Source organism: Alternaria ethzedia, assembly GCF_023757985.1.
Source record: "Alternaria ethzedia strain BMP 0044 chromosome Unknown scaffold_1, whole genome shotgun sequence".
Classification (NCBI taxonomy): domain Eukaryota; kingdom Fungi; phylum Ascomycota; class Dothideomycetes; order Pleosporales; family Pleosporaceae; genus Alternaria; species Alternaria ethzedia.
The window spans coordinates 19,298-34,201 of NW_026056194.1; the positions used below are offsets into that span (position 1 = coordinate 19,298).

General features: G+C 53.3%; 5 protein-coding genes across 5 annotated transcripts; 2 read left to right on the top strand and 3 right to left on the bottom strand.

The window, feature by feature from the left end:
• Window positions 1-194: 194 nt before the first annotated feature.
• On the bottom strand, window positions 195-1,133 carry J4E87_000003 (uncharacterized protein; the record flags this gene model as incomplete). Its single annotated transcript, XM_049371663.1, has 1 exon — window positions 195-1,133. One exon carries the CDS (start codon window positions 1,131-1,133, stop codon window positions 195-197), a length of 939 nt encoding a protein of 312 aa, XP_049237797.1.
• Window positions 1,134-2,771: 1,638 nt separating this feature from the next.
• J4E87_000004 (uncharacterized protein) lies at window positions 2,772-5,164 on the top strand (the record flags this gene model as incomplete). The annotated part of the gene is made up of 3 exons (XM_049371664.1): window positions 2,772-2,912; window positions 3,089-3,243; window positions 3,292-5,164. 3 exons carry the CDS (start codon window positions 2,772-2,774, stop codon window positions 5,162-5,164), a joined length of 2,169 nt encoding a protein of 722 aa, XP_049237798.1.
• An 82-nt stretch (window positions 5,165-5,246) lies between these two features.
• Window positions 5,247-6,446, bottom strand: J4E87_000005 (uncharacterized protein; the record flags this gene model as incomplete). Its single annotated transcript, XM_049371665.1, has 1 exon — window positions 5,247-6,446. The coding sequence occupies one exon, from the start codon at window positions 6,444-6,446 to the stop codon at window positions 5,247-5,249; it is 1,200 nt and encodes a 399-aa protein (XP_049237799.1).
• A 1,596-nt stretch (window positions 6,447-8,042) lies between these two features.
• J4E87_000006 (uncharacterized protein) lies at window positions 8,043-10,233 on the bottom strand (the record flags this gene model as incomplete). The annotated part of the gene is made up of 2 exons (XM_049371666.1): window positions 8,043-9,867; window positions 9,914-10,233. 2 exons carry the CDS (start codon window positions 10,231-10,233, stop codon window positions 8,043-8,045), a joined length of 2,145 nt encoding a protein of 714 aa, XP_049237800.1.
• A 2,633-nt stretch (window positions 10,234-12,866) lies between these two features.
• J4E87_000007 (uncharacterized protein) lies at window positions 12,867-14,643 on the top strand (the record flags this gene model as incomplete). Its single annotated transcript, XM_049371667.1, has 4 exons — window positions 12,867-13,181; window positions 13,236-13,693; window positions 13,743-14,026; window positions 14,081-14,643. The coding sequence occupies 4 exons, from the start codon at window positions 12,867-12,869 to the stop codon at window positions 14,641-14,643; spliced, it is 1,620 nt and encodes a 539-aa protein (XP_049237801.1).
• Window positions 14,644-14,904: the final 261 nt, after the last annotated feature.

Sequence of the window (14,904 nt, forward strand, 5' to 3'; positions counted from 1 at the left end):
GGTGTAATGTAGACTTCTGGGTCATTGTATTGTATCGTATGTAAAATCACTATACAGGTAGAAGTACAAAAGCGTGTAGCACTACAAGACATACTATACTGGGCGCAAACGATTTACTCAAGCATGAATCCATTGTTCTCAGCCCCCAATACCGCCCTTACAGTACATCCTGCCGCGCCATGTATCTTGTATCATCACTCCAACTTGAAGCCAGTCTTTCTCAAGAACGCCTCCACCCCCGTCAACTCCCCCTTGACCTGCTCCTTCGCCCACTGAACGGCCTCCTTCTGCCCCTTGCCATAATACCCATACTCCCTGTTCAACACGAACATCTCATACAACTGCTCCCGGAACCCTTCCGGAAAAAATCCCTTGACTACCTCATCTGGAAGCTGAACATGCTTGACCGTCTTCCCCGTCACCTTGCTCATGATCTCGGCGACCTCGTCTGGCGTATACAACGCCTCTGCTGCAGCAAAGAATTTGCCAGCGTACTTGTCTGGTTCAGCAAGGATAGCCCCAACCCATTTTCCCGTCTCGGTGATGTCGATGTACGGTACAGGAGTGTCGCCCGGCAAGATATCCCCCAACACGAACGTCCCATCATTCGCAGGAGAAGGACGGGGCTTCATCATGCCCTCGAAATTCTGCATGAAAGACGCTGGAGCGAAGAACGCGCTTTGCACAGGCAAACCGCGAATGTACTCTTCGATCTCAGCTTTGTCGTCAAAATGCTCTACGTTCTTCAACTTCCCGTTGCTGATCTTAAACGGGTGCGACATGGAGCTGAAGATGATGTATTTGACACCTTGTTTGATGGCTTCGCTGCATACGGCGCGTGCTTGGCGTGTTTCGACTTCGCGCGTGAAGCCGGTGTATTGCGTTGTTGTTATTAGGAACACGTGCGTGCAGCCTGCCAGGGCGGAGGGGAGCGTTGTGGGGTCGTCCATGTCGGCTGCGGATAGCTCTGCACCGAGGGACTGTAGCTCTTGCATCTTGGGGGAGGTGGTAGAGCGCGAGAGGGCGCGGACGTTGTACATGGCTGAAAGGGAGGGGTCGGTGAGGATGGTGCGGGCGACAGAGTTGCCTTGGTTGCCTGTGGCACCGAAGACGGCGATTCTAGACTTGGACATCTTGGGGGTTTGGTGTTTGGTGGGTTTGAGTGTCGTCGAGGAAGTGATGAGACAGTGATAGTATGTTGGTAGATACAAGAGTTGATGATCACCTACCTTATATACCTCTGAACTGCTCTGATCTATCATATCCATCAGTAATCCTAGTCGGGCCGCGTCTTGAACCAAGCCACGCATATACGGCCATCATGGAGATTCCGGCTGTAGTCATCGGACTTTACGCTTTAAACCCATCTGAAGTTTTTCGACATTGGGAGTCTTCAATACGAGAAAGGTTCGTTGTGCAGTACGACTGGGCATGTATATCGAGCCAATGGCATCGTATGTTTACTACGTTCTGAATGTAAGGCCGCCGACGCCAGTGTTGTTGATGCTGGTGTCGTGGAGACGGATATCGGAGTTGCTGAGTTCTCCGACCCGGCTCCGAGCTAGCGCATTTCGAGCTCCCAGACCTCCCAGCTTCATCTTTCCACATCGCGCATTTCGTCCTGAGCACCAGCGGACAAACTTCGTGCCTATGACGCCAAGTTATCCTTCACTCTAGCCCGCCCGCAGGTTCCGACGATGACCTGGCCGTGAAAACGTCCAACCGCCCGTCCTTCATTACGTCATGCGTCTTTGTTCAAAGTTGGTCAAATTAAGTGAAGGACACACTTTCCTTCATTACCTAGGTATGATACGAGTTGTAGCGGCGAAGATGAACTCAGCCACCAAGATGATGCAACGGATCGACTCGATGAGTCTGGGCAGATCCTCCTGGACCAAAAACCGCTCACTAACGCAACAGCAATGGATATGCATATCCCCAATTACTCAACATTTCCATTGACGCTTCGGCAAAAAGCAAAAGTCCATTCAGATCCTCCAGTTGTGTCGAAGTCTGGCTCTCGTCTGACACATCATGCCGGCCTGACCAACACGACTGGATTCGTACCTTGTGCATAAGACAGGGCAACCTCTCCAACTTCATGGGAAGGATGTCGGCGATCAAATCCTACAGATCAGATTTTATCAAGATATGATGGTCCCTGCCAAATGTTCTCATGCAGTCCGTCTCGATTTGTAAAAGGGGGTTGAGAAGGGATTACTCAGACAAGCATGGTCTCTAACACCTCGAGTCCTTCCTAGGTTGGACATTACGACTTTACCTACGCGAGCACCCCGTAACCTTGCAGACCACCAACAATCCAATAAAACCTCGTCGCCCCATTCCTCGGTTGCCGTCAAATGGGGTTGTACACGCTGGTTCCCCTCGGGTCTGGCGACCGCTGCAGGTACGAGACAGGAAGGTAATCCCTTTGCATCGGCATCGTAGTTCATCACACTTCACTAAAGCGAACTGGACTATCCCTTCGGTTTTCAATATCATTGATAAACAATGGCTATTCACCAAGATGATAATGGTCGGCGTGGTTCTGTCGGCCGCTTGCGCGATTGTCACCACTCGATTGCGACACCGGAACGAAATCCACAATTCTACATTCACCTTGTTCCTTCTCCCGTCTATTTGAGTTCAGCGTATAGTTCGAAGTCTCGCCTTTCTTCCACGCCCACTGCGACTTCTCAACTAATTCTAGAACACCGCGACCGACCTCATTGAAGTTCCCAGTTGCGAGACTCGCCTTAAGCAAATACATCATGAGTCGCCAGATCGTTGTTGCATCATGCTCGCTTGCTCAGTGGGCGCTGGATTGGGAGGGCAATTCTACCCGTATCAAGCTAAGCATCCGCGAAGCGAAAGCCAAAGGTGCTACATTGCGCGCTGGACCAGAACTGGAAGTAAGTTATCATTCTGTTTATCTCATTTTGAAGGCGCTTTACCACACCTGAAACACTTTTATGGCCATCACACCTCGAAATTTTGCTATCCATCGGAAATTTGTGTTTCACAAGGCTACCTACACAATGGGCGTTGAGCATATTTGCTCTACCATCGTTCCCGCTAACGAAACTAGATTTGTGGATACGGCTGTCATGATCACTTCTACGAGGACGAACTATACGCCAATTGCTGGGAAGCACTCACTGGTATCCTCACGGATGAGTGTTGTGACAACATGCTTGTGGACATTGGTATGCCAGTCAAGCATCACAATCTCCGATACATCTGGTAAGTACACGAGTTCATTGCTCCGATAATCTGCTTACAACCCGTCAGCAGAGTGATGGCATACAACGGCAGAATTGTCTCGATACGTCCGAAAACGACTCTGAGGACTGACGGCAACTACAATGAGTCGAGGTGGTTTACCGCTTGGGATCCCTCTATTCCACCCGAAGCATTTCCCCTACCAGACTTCATTGCGGACATGCAGGGCACCAGCGTGGTTCCCTTCGGCAGTGCTCTGCTCTCTACCCCAGGCGCGTGTATTGGCGCTATTACATCCGACGAGTTGATTGGGCTTGAAGACTTGCTTCCAACAGCCTTGAGCTCGACAAGCGCTGATGTGTTGACGGTCTCTGCAGCCAATCACTTCAGTGTCGGGAACTTCGACTCCCTGGTATCTTCACTGCAGAATATCAGCAAAGACATTGGGGGAGTTATCCTCTACTCGAACCAGCATGGCTGCGATGGCGATCAAAGCTACTACGACGGTGGCCCGATGATCTTGGTGAACGGAGAAATAGTTTCTCAAGGCCCAAGGTTCTCGGTCCACGATGTTGAGGTGGTAACCGCTGTCGTCGATCTGGACGAGGTTGAATCGTATCGGGCGAAACAAGCAGTCTCGGAGCCCCTCGATGACCTTACCACGCCCCGTGTAGACGTAGCATGCAGTTTGTATCGCCCTGAGCTTGCCAGCCTCCGCCCGGATCATCATCATCCTATTGTCCGGGGCCCAAGCTTTCACACATTGGAAGAAGAGATCGCCATGGGACCGGCCTGTTATCTTTGGCATTACCTCCGCCGCAGCGAATGCGTCGGCTTTCTAGCGCCACTGAGCGGCGGTATTGACTCGTGCTCGACATCAGTGATGGTGTTGAGTATGTGCTATCTGGTATTCGACGCGCTTCAAGACGGGAACGAGGTCGCGTCAGACATTCAGCGTATCACAGGAGCCGATGACTGGCTGCCCAAGACCCCTCAAGAGCTCTGCAACCGCATCCTGCACACAGTGTACATGGGCATGTCAGAATGCTCATCCGAAGAGACACGTTCACGAGCTCAGCGTCTTGCGGACGGCATGGGCGCCCACCACATCAGCATGTCCATCGACACGGTCTACCGAGCCGAACGAGACCTTCTTCCGCAGTACACAGGCTTCACCCCCGATTTCCGAGGCTCTTCAGCGGAGAACCTAGCACTCCAAAACCTGCAAGCACGTATCCGCTCAACCACAGCCTACTATCTCGCCCGCACCCTGCCCATCATCCGCAACCACCCCGGCGGAGGCGGCCTCCTCGTCCTAAGCTCCGTCAACGTGGAAGAGTCCCTCAGGGGCAACTTAACAAAGCACGATTGCAGCTCCGCAGACCTCAGCCCCATCGGCAGTATCTCCAAGATCCAACTCCGATCCTTCATCCGCTGGGCACGTACCGCTTTCACCCTACCAATCTTAGACGAGTTCCTCGACGCAATTCCCCGCGCTGAACTCGAGCCCGCTAGTTTCGGTTCATGCGACGACAAGGAAAACGGCATGACGCACCAAGAGCTTTTCGTCTTTGCCAAGCTGCGCAGTGAAGAGCGACTGGGGCCGTTCGACATGTTCCAGCGTCTGCTGTGTGACTGGCAGGACAGGAAGAGTGCAAGGGAAGTCGGCGATCTGGTAAAGCGGTTCTGGACCTTCTATGGTAACAACAGGCATAAGATGGCGGCTGTGACCCCAGCAGTTCACGCAGCGGGGTACAGTCCTGATAACAGGTTTGATCAAAGACCCATGTTGTATCCACGGTTCGAACATAGTTGGGCGTTCAAGAGGATCGATGGGGTGGTTGATGAGCTGGAGCGTAGAGTCAAGATGGAAGAAGATGAGGAGATACGTTTTGGGGAAGTAGGTTTTGAAGAGGAACCGCGCGTAAAGGCAAGGCTGTAGACATGGATTCTAGACGATGAGGATTGATTAGATTGAGGGTCTTACATTGTACTTAATCATCTTTATACATGGATTTGTTATCCTACTCGACCCACCTCCCCCTCTCAACATCCAATTGTACCCCCTCCTCTTTCAGCGCTCCCTCAAGCGCACCGTGCCCCTTCCATCCATGTCCAATTCTCCCCGTACTGCTCAATCTCCCCAAATCCTTTCCGCTTTTCCTCCTAAAATAGGCTTTCTGGTCTTCAGTCGGCCCTTTCTTCTTCCACTGCCCTGTCTTCTTGTTGAACTGGTATCCGTTGTACCAATCCTCGGTCAGAGCATCTGTTCCATATTCCTCCAGCAGCAGTTCCTCATACGCATATGGGACTTTTACGCTTACGCCCTCGAGGGTGGATTGTCGAAGGGGAAATATTTGAGTGTTGAGGTAGGCGTGCGTGTCTTTGACGTACAGTAATGTTTCGTCGTCGAAGGCGTCAGGATCGGATTCGTGGGCTGAGGGGTGGGTGCTCGAGTAGGGAGAGTTGGCGATGGAATTCTGTTCCGAGGCGGGTGCGACGTGGAGTGTTGTGATGTCAATATACAGCCCGTTGTTTACATCGATCCAGCGTATGTCGATGTGGTTGTATATGTCTGACGTAGATTTGTTGGTGTAGTTTGGATTTACCTCTAGGAGGTATTTCTTGCCCTGTTTCCTAATGTCTTCTTCCCATGCCAGACGCTTCGAGCGCGTCTCTGCATCTTCTTCCTGATGTTCCAAGCCGTGCAGGATTCCTGTCTGCTTGATCTGACCCTCCTCGTTGTCTGGTGCAAGTTCAAGTCCGAGTTCTCGAGCGTTGAACTGATGAATTGTCATGTTCCACCATGTACCCAGTTCTCGTGCGCCGGCCTCTTCTACGAGGAAATCCAAGTCTTTATCCCACGGCATCAAGCTTCTGCCCCACCACCATCCCAGCAGACATCCATGCATTATCCAAGTTTGTACTCCAATCCTCTCCATCGTGTCCGTGTACGCCTTCAACATAAGCCTGAGATGCCATATACGTTCTTGGAAGGGCACCTCGGAGGATGCGAAACGTCCATCGTAGTGGCTGTTGAATGTGGATTCGTAAAAGTATTTGGTCGGCGCGTGCGCGTAGGTATGCCCGTTGGAAAAGGAGTTGACCAGGGGCGTGAGGCCGCGGAATGAGCGGAAAGGTGTGCTGCGGCGTTCGAGAGGGAGCGAGGTGCCGAGATGTAGGAAGTGCGTGAGCAGAACCCAAAGTTCTACAGGGAGTCTCATCGTGACTGGGGCCTTGTCGGTATGAAGCGCATTGTTCTACCGTTTCGTTATCGCGGTTCGGGGTATTGTCGATCCAATGTCGATGACGCTATAGTGGGAAAAGATGCATGTAGCCAAAGTGAAGCATAACAGCGCAATCGCAGAAGGGCCAAACGAGGTTTAACGACGAGACGATGGAGAGAGGGTCGCAACAACCCGTTATCGTGTTTCTACATGGCGAGCGCAGGAGCCGAATTCGATGATGGGCCGACGCGCAGAGCCAAGGACGATCAAGCACGCGCCAAGACCTCTCACTCGCCCACGCTGCCGGCCTCATTGTTCTAGCCCGCATGGATTTTCTGAGCCTAATCGGCTAGCGTGTCATTCACAGCTGCTGTGAATGTGGAGCTCGTTCAAGCCGATTGCGCGTTCGCAGTCTCGTTGTTACTAAAGGCGGCTACTCAAGCTGCATCCTGTGTCGTATGGTGTCGTTGCTATCTGAGGCTAAGGGAGTGCAAGTGCGGGCCAGCCACGTGAAAACGAAGTCTGGCAGGCTAGAGTACGCGTCCTCTAGGCCGGCACCGCACGTGCGATGCCGCATCGTAACCACACTTCCCGCTAGATATGGCGTACGAGACATTGATCGAAACACATCTTTTCGGCGCTGGCAGTAGCATGGCACAGGATCCTCGTACAAAAACTTGATTGTGTTATCACGCGCTATCAACCCAGTCGATCATCCCCGCTCTACCACTCAATGATGTGCAGGCACGATCCGACGCGCTATTAGCTGGCGAAAGTGCGCTTCGGTCCGCCAAGAGACTCGGGTCCAGAGGAGGAAGACTCCATTGTTCTGTTATGGTAACGCTAATGTACGATCTTGAGAGCTGCATAAGGGTATGAAGCTTATAGTCAACTACGTCGTCATCACGGTCGATCAATATGATCAGGTATCAAGGTGTATGCGGGGTAAATGGTGAGTAACTACCCACAAGTGCAGTTCACGAGATGAGGACCATAATATGTGATTATCTGTATTGCATTTCATAGTTCTACAACCACAACAAGTGACCAGCTTTAGGTTGGTTTAAACCATAGGAATAAGTACCCAAGCACAAGTTTCCCGTCATCTACACATGTCCACATGCGGCACCTCCAAACGTCCTGGTGAAGCTGGGGAAGGAAGAGACAATCTCGACCTCAGACCAGCCTGCCAACAATTTGATAGGGTTCCATCGCTCAGATCCAAACAGGCTCACTGAAAGAACGGACGCCGTTGAGTACGGCTAATTACACTTTCCACCGCTTTTGTTCGTGTGAAGTAAGTATACATTGAGAAAAATAAGACAATCCGGTGCTCGTGTACGCAATGCCGGAGAGACGAAATGGAAAGAGAAGCTAAGAACTGTATGTTCATTCATAAGTAAAAACGCCGTGATACGCCGCCCGATGTTGAAACGCCACAATGGGAGAGTGAGCGCTGAATATGCGAAAGTCAGAAAATGAGGGAAGGAGAATCTATCAACATGCACGTCTGCGGCGCCGGCAAACAGAGCGACAAACAAAGAAACCCAGAAAGCCAGCAATTAAAGGGGTATATTTGCGAAGCGTGGAAAGTCACTCAGATCCTTTTTCGTATTTGACGGGGTGGAAGAGCGTGTTGCGCATGCATAACCGGCCGGTGCCGTTTTCCTCTTCTTGTGGGCCACCCTTGTCGTTCTCGCGGGAGCCGAGCCACCTTCGCCACCACTCGGATGAGAAGCCAGCATTGTAGTAAAAGCTGTTGCCGAGCTGGTTGTGCTCACCCCAGCCGAAAACGCTGTCGGTCGGCTTAGGGGGCTTGTTGAAGGTGCCATCGAGGGCTTCGAGTGGCCAGTTGTGATCAAAGTACACGGGGTGTGCAGCATAGACGGCCTTCAGGCCGTGGTGGAAAGCGACTGTCGGAGGCCACATTTCAGGGAACATGTGGTGCTTCATGAGGTATGTCTCGCGATGCATAAGATCCAATAGGCGTTTCGACAGACGCGAAACAGTAATGATAGCGCATCTCCGCGGGGGTTCCGGGAGCTCGAGATCGTAGCCTGTGACGTCGTCGCGGAAAACCCAGTTGGTCTTGGCCGGATCGAAGATTGGGTTGAATGTGATGATGTCGGCATCTTCGCCAACACCCCACTCATAGTTGTCTTGCGAGTACGAGTGTGGGGGCTCGGTCTCGGGAGGGCTGGGAAGCATGCCGGTGTTTTCGAATTTGGGTGGGCCCCAGACAGGCTTCTCGTCGCTGTTGTAGAGCTCCTCCTCAACCATCTCGGTGAAGTTCTTCCAGGATCCGTGGAGCTCAGGAATGTAGTAGCGAGATGATCGCTCCCACAAACCTTTGCGAGGCTGCTTCTTGGCCCACTCGCCAATCTTGTTGTGGAACTCGTAGTAGTGGCCGCTGAGACGGAGATCCATCTCCCAGTTCCAGTAGAAGTCGTACTCTGGGCGAGCTTGCGCGAACCATTGCATTGCGAAGTGGGCGCTGCGGTAGACAGAGTGGACGGGGGCCTTGGCGTGGTTGTAGACGTTGTTGGGGAACGGCTCTGGGTAGTACATGCGCATTTGCTGCTCGGACCAGAGGGTCGCCATGCCCCAGAACTCTTTGGGTAGGTTGTCTTCGATGACCTTTTGGTAGATCTCTTCCGAGGACCAGATAGGGAGGCTATCGTCCTTGACGTGGAGGAGGAAGTGCACATCGTACTCGCCTCCGGACTTCAGCGCGAGCTCGTTGATCATGGCGCGCAGAGTGAGGATCTGGTAGTCACTGTACTTGTAGCCGGTCCAGGTACGGAGAACGTAGGCGTGGCGTGGCACCTTCTTCTTGGCGGGTGCAGTCTCTTCGGCGGTGTTGTTCTTCTTGAAGCGGTGGGCGTTCTTCTCGCGGCATCGCTTCATGGCGGACGCCCAGTTCACCTTGCGGTAGTCGACCTTCTTCTCGTAGCTCCAGAGCTTGTCGGCACCGCCCTTCTCAGACTTGCCGTCCATGTCAAGGCCGCCCTCGTCGCGAGAGTACGAGTAGCCGTAGGGGCCGAGACGACCGAAGCGCTCGAAACACTTCTTATCGTCAAAGCCAATCTCCTCGTATGAACCGAAGAAGGGCGCAGTCATGTTTTGAGGGATGCCGGGGTAAGCGTAGATGTCGGGGAGGTCAATCTTCTCTTCCTCGTCGAGGTAGCAGGTCTTGACTTCATCGTGCTCCTTGAGGTACTCGGGCGAGTCAAACTTGTATGGGTCGAATGGCTGTAGCTCCAGCGGCGGCTCCTTGTCCTCCTTGGACATGTGCGGCCACTTGGGCTTGATGTTGTCTTCTGGGTTAGGGCTTTGCGAATACTTGACAAAGTCCTGCTCTGACACCCAGTCGCCGTAGGGAACAAGCGTGCGAACGCCGTTGAAGAAGCCATTTAACCTGACCAGTTAGCGTGCGAAGGGTTGAGATGTGACTGGATGCTTACCGAGGGTAGTGTTCCCAGTGGTACTGTTTCCGCTCATCGCCTGTCCGTTGCTGTGCGTTCCACCTGTGTCTCCTGTAGATACCCGTGCCGAGCATCGAGGCCAGCAGCACTATCGTCACGGCGAGAGTGATGAGACGCGCGAACGAGAGTCGTGGGCGCTGCAGGCGGTTGGCCCAGGCGGGCTGGCGGTACTTGTTGCCCCATGACTTGCTGCTGAAGAGCGGCAGCGGTGACGAGGCCTGGCTGTCCTGGCCGGGCACCTTTTCGTAGTTGAAGCGCGTTCGGATGAACAGCTTGCCGGGATTGAATCGCGAGGCCATTGTCGAGATTGTGTGTGCGGATGTGCTGTGCAGCGTGTGGGTTGCCTATCGCATCTGCGGCGAGGCTGCGCAAAGGAGGTCGCTCGGCAAGTCGGGATGCAGGTGCGTGGTGTCAACTCGGCCGCGCGAGTGAGGTCGAGAGCAAAGCAGGCACGACACTTGGGACGACAGCGGAGAGTGAAACGAGTGACTGTCCTGGAGACGGAGGCAGGATTCTGGCGATGGCTTGGGCGTTGGGGAGAGAGCGCGGGCTGAGCAGGAGCGACCGACCCTTTTTCCCTCGTTGCTCGCCCCAGACAGCCTAGCGCTGCCTCGCACCTGCCGTCTACTGTAGCGCTAACTTACAAGGGTCAACCACCGACTTCTGGAGCACCACGGCGGGACTGTATAGGCTAGCCCACGCACCGGTGCCACTCCAAGACGTGCAGAACTCTCCAGATACTGCCCATCACAGCCGATCCCGCCCCCTCCGCGTCTTCGCTGAGCTCCCAGCAGCGACGGCGTGAAGCCTCTGCGTTATCGTCGAGCGCAGCCCGCCACCAAATCAAATGGCGCCCAGCTATCAATTCACTCTATCGGGCCCTGCATGAGCCATGGCAAAGCGCACTATGCAACGGCCTGCCCTCCCGCCTCAACAACGTCGAGCGGAGCTTCTATTTTTTCTTGACGTCTTGCAACTCTTGACGTACTTGGCTGGGTCCTGCGATGGGTCCTCAATAATGCGACTCTGCACTTCCCCTGCCGCGACACACGCAGCTGGGCGAATGATGCGATCGCGAGATGCTCAATTTCGCCGTTGCCTGACCCCTGGGCGTTCGCAGCGACAAGGTGGCGTTGTGTGTGATTGGCCTGGCCAGCGCCCCTAGGCTTGCATCCGACACCAGCATACGCGTCCTCTTCGAACGGCGCGGGCGGAACAGTCTAGGCTAAAAATACCTCCCCATCGAGCCACCGCGAAGTGGGCTCAGCTCAGCGAGGCGATGAGCGCAGCGGCAGGGACGCCTGAGCAGTTAGCTGCTGATATAATATTGTTGCATTGCCTCCTCATATGCTGAAGCTGTCAATTTGCATGTCACCTGTCCTTCGCCTGCAGTCAGTGGTGTTGAGCCATCTCGGCCCCTCTGACAGGCCCCACAGTTCCAATACTCTCTGCTGCTGCAGAACAAGGGCACAACTCCGCCGGAGCACATGGTATCCCACCCGATGACGTTGAACCGCGTGGATCCCGTCTGAGATGTAACCCTCTCCATGCGCACATCATCAGCACGCCGACCGGTCCTCGTTTCCAGGAGCAACAGCGCGGGCGCGTAAGCACCATGCCGAACTGTATTTTCGAGACACCAACTCCAAAACCCGGGGAGTATAGCTTGAGACCACAGCTCGTCGACAATTCCCGGTAACCGCGGCGAATAATACCGCCTATAGTACAGACATCGCGATGCAGTTTCGATAACATTCGATAACATGTGCGCACGTCCGCGATACCAACCACAACGCTACCGTCTGCACTTGGTCTCGGGATCAACTAGCCCGCTTTTCCAGCACTTCCCCAAAGCGATTCTGGAACCGAGCGGAGGCCTACGCTTTACGACATCTAGCTCTTGGTGTTTTGTTCGACCGTCGAGAGCGATCGCATGTTGATCGCGTATCAGGCGCGGTAGTCGATTGGTAAGAGTGATAGTTTCTGGGTGTGTGGGCACAACACGCTAGTTGGCAGAACGACCGCAGATCTTGCTTGCGTGTTTGAGGTGCAAGTGCAACTTGGAACTTGCGTGGCCCTTTACGCGTGCGCCTTTTCTGCAGGATCGAGCTTTGATCATGAGAACTAGTGGGGACTGTAGTGAGTTACAGCGTTGTGCTAGCAGAGCGCAGCGCCTCTTGGCTTGCGAGAAGGCGCATAGGACTATTGTATGCACCGATAGCGGATAAGCATGACCAAGAAATCTTGTAGGCTTCTGTCCAGGCGACACGAGTGCAACGCGGTTGACGTAAATGTAATGCGTAGTGGTAGAATGAAACGAGGCCCAAGCAGGTCGACTTAGCACCCGCATCGATGTGCGCTGTCTTGAAGGACAGTCGAAGAAGCAAGTTGCTGTGTCTCGTGGGCATATTGAAGGCGCGAGCCGCAAAAGACAAACATGTCATCGTCGATTTTGTTAGTGTACCTCAATGTTGGGAATCTCCTTGAAAACGTTAGCCTGTCTGTATCGTCTCATTGACCTTGCTCATTATCACTTGCGCATCTGAAAGCGACTTGAATCTGTAGTGTCTGGCCCATGAGTAACCAGTAACCTGCGTCCGGTCATCGTGTAACGCAAATTATCCTACTTCAAGTAGGACTTCATAGACGGCTCGTTACCCGTGGACGTCGTCAGAATGTGCTTCCTAGATGACGTACGTACAAGAAGAAATTTGGGCGCGCAGGGCACAGTCAATTGCATTGCTCGGTTCTGCAGATAGGTGAGTGCCTGGAGATGCTGCGAGGCTGCGCCGCCGACAAGCCAATCAAGTGGCACTGAACTCCGAACGGGCCTTCAAATCTCCGACGACCCTTCCACTTTCGACTCATCGCCGCAACCCCACGTTCGTGACTGGAGTCTTGTAGCAATTAACTTTCTATCACAACCGCAAAAATGCCTGGAACAAGGGGTCCTGTGCCCGTACCGCTCGAGACTAAAGGCCAAAATCTCACACAAGAAATTCTCGATCTCTTAGACACCAAGGAGCCCCTCCAGAGCAATGAAGACTTCCCCGCGATATCGCAAGCCGAAATCAAGGCTGCGCTGGACAGGCTAGCGAGTCGCTCGATGGTCCAATACAAATCACTGGACTCGGAAAAGGTCATTCTCACACCAGAGTCGGAAGGCATAGTAGCGGATGGCAGTCACGAATTCAGGGTCTGGCAGTATGTCAAGGAGAAGGAAAGAGTCCCAATCGCAGACCTACCTGTATGCATGCCATCATGGACCACATTGAGAATGAGCGACTGATACAACGCATAGAACATCTTCGGAAAGGAAGTTGCGAGTGTAGGACAGGGCAATGGATTCAAGAACAAGTGGATAAAGAAGGACGGGAGCGACATCATCCTTCTCCAGACCGAAGAGCCGAAAGATCTCAACCGCGAACTCCTTCAAGGCATCAAAGACACCCAATCTCTCGACGACGCCAAACTCCTCGCTCAGCTGAAGAAGAAGAAGCTCGTCACCGTTACGAAAGTCATCACATACACCATCACAAAGGGGCCCAAGTACGCGAAGGAAATACCAGTAGAACACACAGACCTGACTGTGGAGCTACTCACGAACGATGCCTGGAAGACCGCCAACTTCAAGCCCTACAACTTCGCTGCTCTCGGCGCAAACCAAGATTCTGGCGCATTACATCCCCTGAACAAGGTCAGGCAAGAGTTCAGGAATATCTTCTTCTCACAAGGTTTCGTCGAGATGCCTACAGGACAGTACGTATTGACCCAGATATAATGATCGCATGCGACTCACACTCTCTAGCTACGTCGACACCGGTTTCTGGAACTTCGACGCGCTCTTCGTACCACAGCAACATCCCGCCCGCGACATGCAGGACACCTTCTTCGTTTCATATCCACCAAAAGCCGACAAGCCGCGGTTAGACCCTGCGAACGAAGCGACGATGGACCGCATGGAGGCTGGATCAAAACGTCTCTTCTCCACACCCGAGAGCGAGAAAAAAGAAAAGAAGCCCCGAGACTTTGAGAAATACTGGCAAGACGTGAAGAAGGTCCACCAAGAGGGCGCTTTCGGCTCAATAGGATGTTCGTTACTATCTAAATCCCCATTGAACATGAACCTATACTAATACTGCACAGACCGATACCCGTGGGAAGAGGATGAATCCCTCCGTCTTGTCCTCCGCACGCACACAACCGCAGTCTCAACATGGGCTCTCCACCGCCTCGCCGAAGACCCACGCCCCGCCCGCTACTTCTCCATCGACCGCGTCTTCCGTAACGAAACCGTCGATGCGACCCATCTTGCCGAGTTCCACCAAATCGAAGGTGTCATCGCAGACTTCGGCCTCACACTAGGCGGTCTCATGCGCTTCCTAGAAGACTTCTTCGCCAACATGGGCCTGACAAACCTCCGCTTCAAACCCGCTTTCAACCCTTACACCGAGCCCAGTATGGAGATCTTCGGCTTCCACGTCGGTCTCGACAAGTGGATCGAGATTGGCAACAGTGGCATGTTCAGGCCAGAGATGCTGGAGCCTATGGGTCTGCCCAAGGATATGCGCGTCTATGGATTCGGGCTCAGTCTGGAGAGACCAACGATGATGAAGTATGGCGTTTCGAATATCAGAGAGCTGCTGGGTCATAAGGTGGATCTGAGCTGGATCCGGGAACAGCCAGCTGTGCGCTTTGATAAGGAGTAAGGTGGTGGACCAGAGAAAAGTAGACGATGCGCATGATTGTAACGATAGAACGTACTCTGTGCAAATGATATCCAAATTAAGACCAAAGGGGCTTTTGAGAGATGAGTTTGTTGTTACTACTTTGTGCAGTCTCCACTATTCTCCCTGCCTCCTTCTTCGGTCACCGATCAGATGACAACACCTCGACGCTGGGGAGTTTGGTCTCTCAAGAAGCATCTGCGTCATGCTGCGCTGACCTGTCACCATAGCTTTCGCCTATGT